The sequence below is a fragment of the Fulmarus glacialis genome, unplaced genomic scaffold (genome assembly GCF_000690835.1).
Source record: "Fulmarus glacialis isolate BGI_N327 unplaced genomic scaffold, ASM69083v1 scaffold24967, whole genome shotgun sequence".
In the NCBI taxonomy this organism is placed as follows: Eukaryota; Metazoa; Chordata; class Aves; order Procellariiformes; family Procellariidae; genus Fulmarus; species Fulmarus glacialis.
The window spans coordinates 704-2713 of NW_009224150.1; the positions used below are offsets into that span (position 1 = coordinate 704).

At 65.9% G+C, this 2010-nt stretch overlaps 1 protein-coding gene across 1 annotated transcript in view; it reads right to left on the reverse strand.

The window, feature by feature from the left end:
* The window catches only part of NDUFS2 (NADH dehydrogenase (ubiquinone) Fe-S protein 2, 49kDa (NADH-coenzyme Q reductase)), a gene marked incomplete at both ends in the record, with an annotated part of 2578 nt that extends 568 nt beyond the window's left edge, over positions 1-2010 (reverse strand). The window contains 7 exons of the mRNA XM_009582072.1: positions 88-217; positions 372-491; positions 914-999; positions 1236-1313; positions 1475-1549; positions 1658-1770; positions 1932-2010. Coding sequence (XP_009580367.1) covers positions 88-217; positions 372-491; positions 914-999; positions 1236-1313; positions 1475-1549; positions 1658-1770; positions 1932-2010 — 681 coding nt within the window. The remainder of the gene's footprint in view (positions 1-87; positions 218-371; positions 492-913; positions 1000-1235; positions 1314-1474; positions 1550-1657; positions 1771-1931) is intronic.

Genomic DNA, 2010 nt, shown 5'->3' on the forward strand with positions numbered 1-2010 from the left:
ACGTCGGGCACACAAAACTGTTTCCTGCTCGCTGGCCCCGTCACGCAGCCGGCGGCGAGGCCCAGCGGGGGAAGGAAGTGCTTTTACCTTCATCTCTGCCCGCTTTGGAGGGGAGATTTTGGCGTCGTCCACTTTGATCTCCCCCTCAGGCATCTTGTTGAGGCACTGCAGGATGATACGGAGGGACTGTCGCATCTCTTCCACGCGGCATAGGTACCTGTGGGACCCCCACGCCGCTCAGGACCTGCGCCCGGCATGGTGGGCACCCCATGGGGAAGTCACGGCCTCACCGCAGGCCCCCCGAGGAGGCGTGACCCTGCCGAGGCCTCCCCGCGGCCTCCGGCCCACGGCAGAGCCGGGGGGTGACGTACCTGTCATAGCAGTCGCCCTGGGAGCCAATGGGGACGTCGAACTCCAACTGATCGTAGACGTCGTAGGGCTGGGTCTTGCGCAGATCCCAGTGGATCCCCGAGCCCCGCAGCATCACCCCGCTGGGCAGAGGGAGGCGGGGGAGCAGCCCACCCGGGGGGGCCCAGCCCCACACCAGCTCCAGGCCCTCCCCGCACCCCAAAGCAGACCCTGACACAGGGGAAAGCGGCCACGCGTCCCCCGCCTGCGCACACCGCACAGCCCTGAGCAGCGGCCACGGGAGGACAGCCTGGGGACATCAGGCAGGCAAAAGCAGGCAGGACATGGTGTCACAGCTCCTGCCACACTTGGCTACCAGGTAGCACTGCCCTGACAGTCACTGCTGCCATCGGTCCCCAACACGGCTCCGATGGCCCTGGGGTCTCCTGCAATCAGGGCTGAGCTCTTTAGATTCAACCCTGATCCTTCTCGGGGGCACGACGCAGCTGGGTGTTGGCAGGAGGCTGAGCCCCCCATAAGCGTCCCCGGGAGCCACCAGACCCACCTGAACCCGTAGTTGAGAGCCTCCTCCGCCGTTATCACCCCGATGTCGACTGTGCGGTTCTTCCAGATGCGGTTGTTCGTGAGCATCTGCGGGCAGCAGGGCGTGAGTCACGCATCCCCCGAACTGGTTGCCTCTCCCCGACTGTGCACCCCCTGTCCTGACCCGTGTCACCTTGTCACCGCTGCCGCAGGAGGAAAAACCCCACGCTGGCCGTGCCCAGGGGACAGACAACGCGAGACCCCAGCCCTCAGGGTGCTGGGAAACGGGGACTGTCCCTCTCTCCCAGGTTTCGAGCAGAGGCCCATTTGCCGTCCTGCCTCACCTCCTCCACCTCGTCGATCCTCGTGGAGAAATTCTTCACGAACTCGTAGATGTCATCCATCAGCCCCAGGGGCAGGTCCTGCGTGGGAGGAGAGGGAGGTCAGCCCACGCATGGCCGGTGGCACTGGGGATGCAGGCAGGGAGGCACCGGAGGGGCCATCACCCACACGGGGACACAGGGACACCCCGCACATCCCTGCCAGAGCAGAGGGGCTCTGCAGGGAGCCAGGGCACCCTTACCTGGTGCACCCCACCGGGGCGGATGTAGGCAGCGTGCATCCGCGCCCCTGAGACCCGCTCATAGAACTCGAACATCTGCGGGGACAGAAGAGACTCCACTGCATCCCAGCACGGCTGCGTGGGCAGCACCGAGCCCCAGAACCCCCCGCACTGATCCCGCGGCATGGCCACGCTGCCCTTTACCTTCTCCCTCTCCTCAAACATCCAGAAGAAGGGGGTCATGGCCCCGATGTCCAGCGCGTGCGTGGTCACGGCCATGATGTGGTTGAGCAGCCGGGTTATCTCTGCGAAGAGGACTGGCACAGGGGGGTGAGCACCTCCAGCCCCCCTGGGGACAGGGAATGGGGGCTGAGTCCCCCAAAAGCCAAGAGCTACGACCCACAGCAGGGCAGGCAGGAGCACCCGCCTCCGGGGCGGGTGCTGGAACCCCGCAGAAATGTTACGGGGCCGCCCTCACCTCGGATCCACTGAGCCCTCAGGGGCGGGCGGATGTTGAGCAGCTTCTCAACGGCCAGGGAATAGGCCTGCTCGTTGCA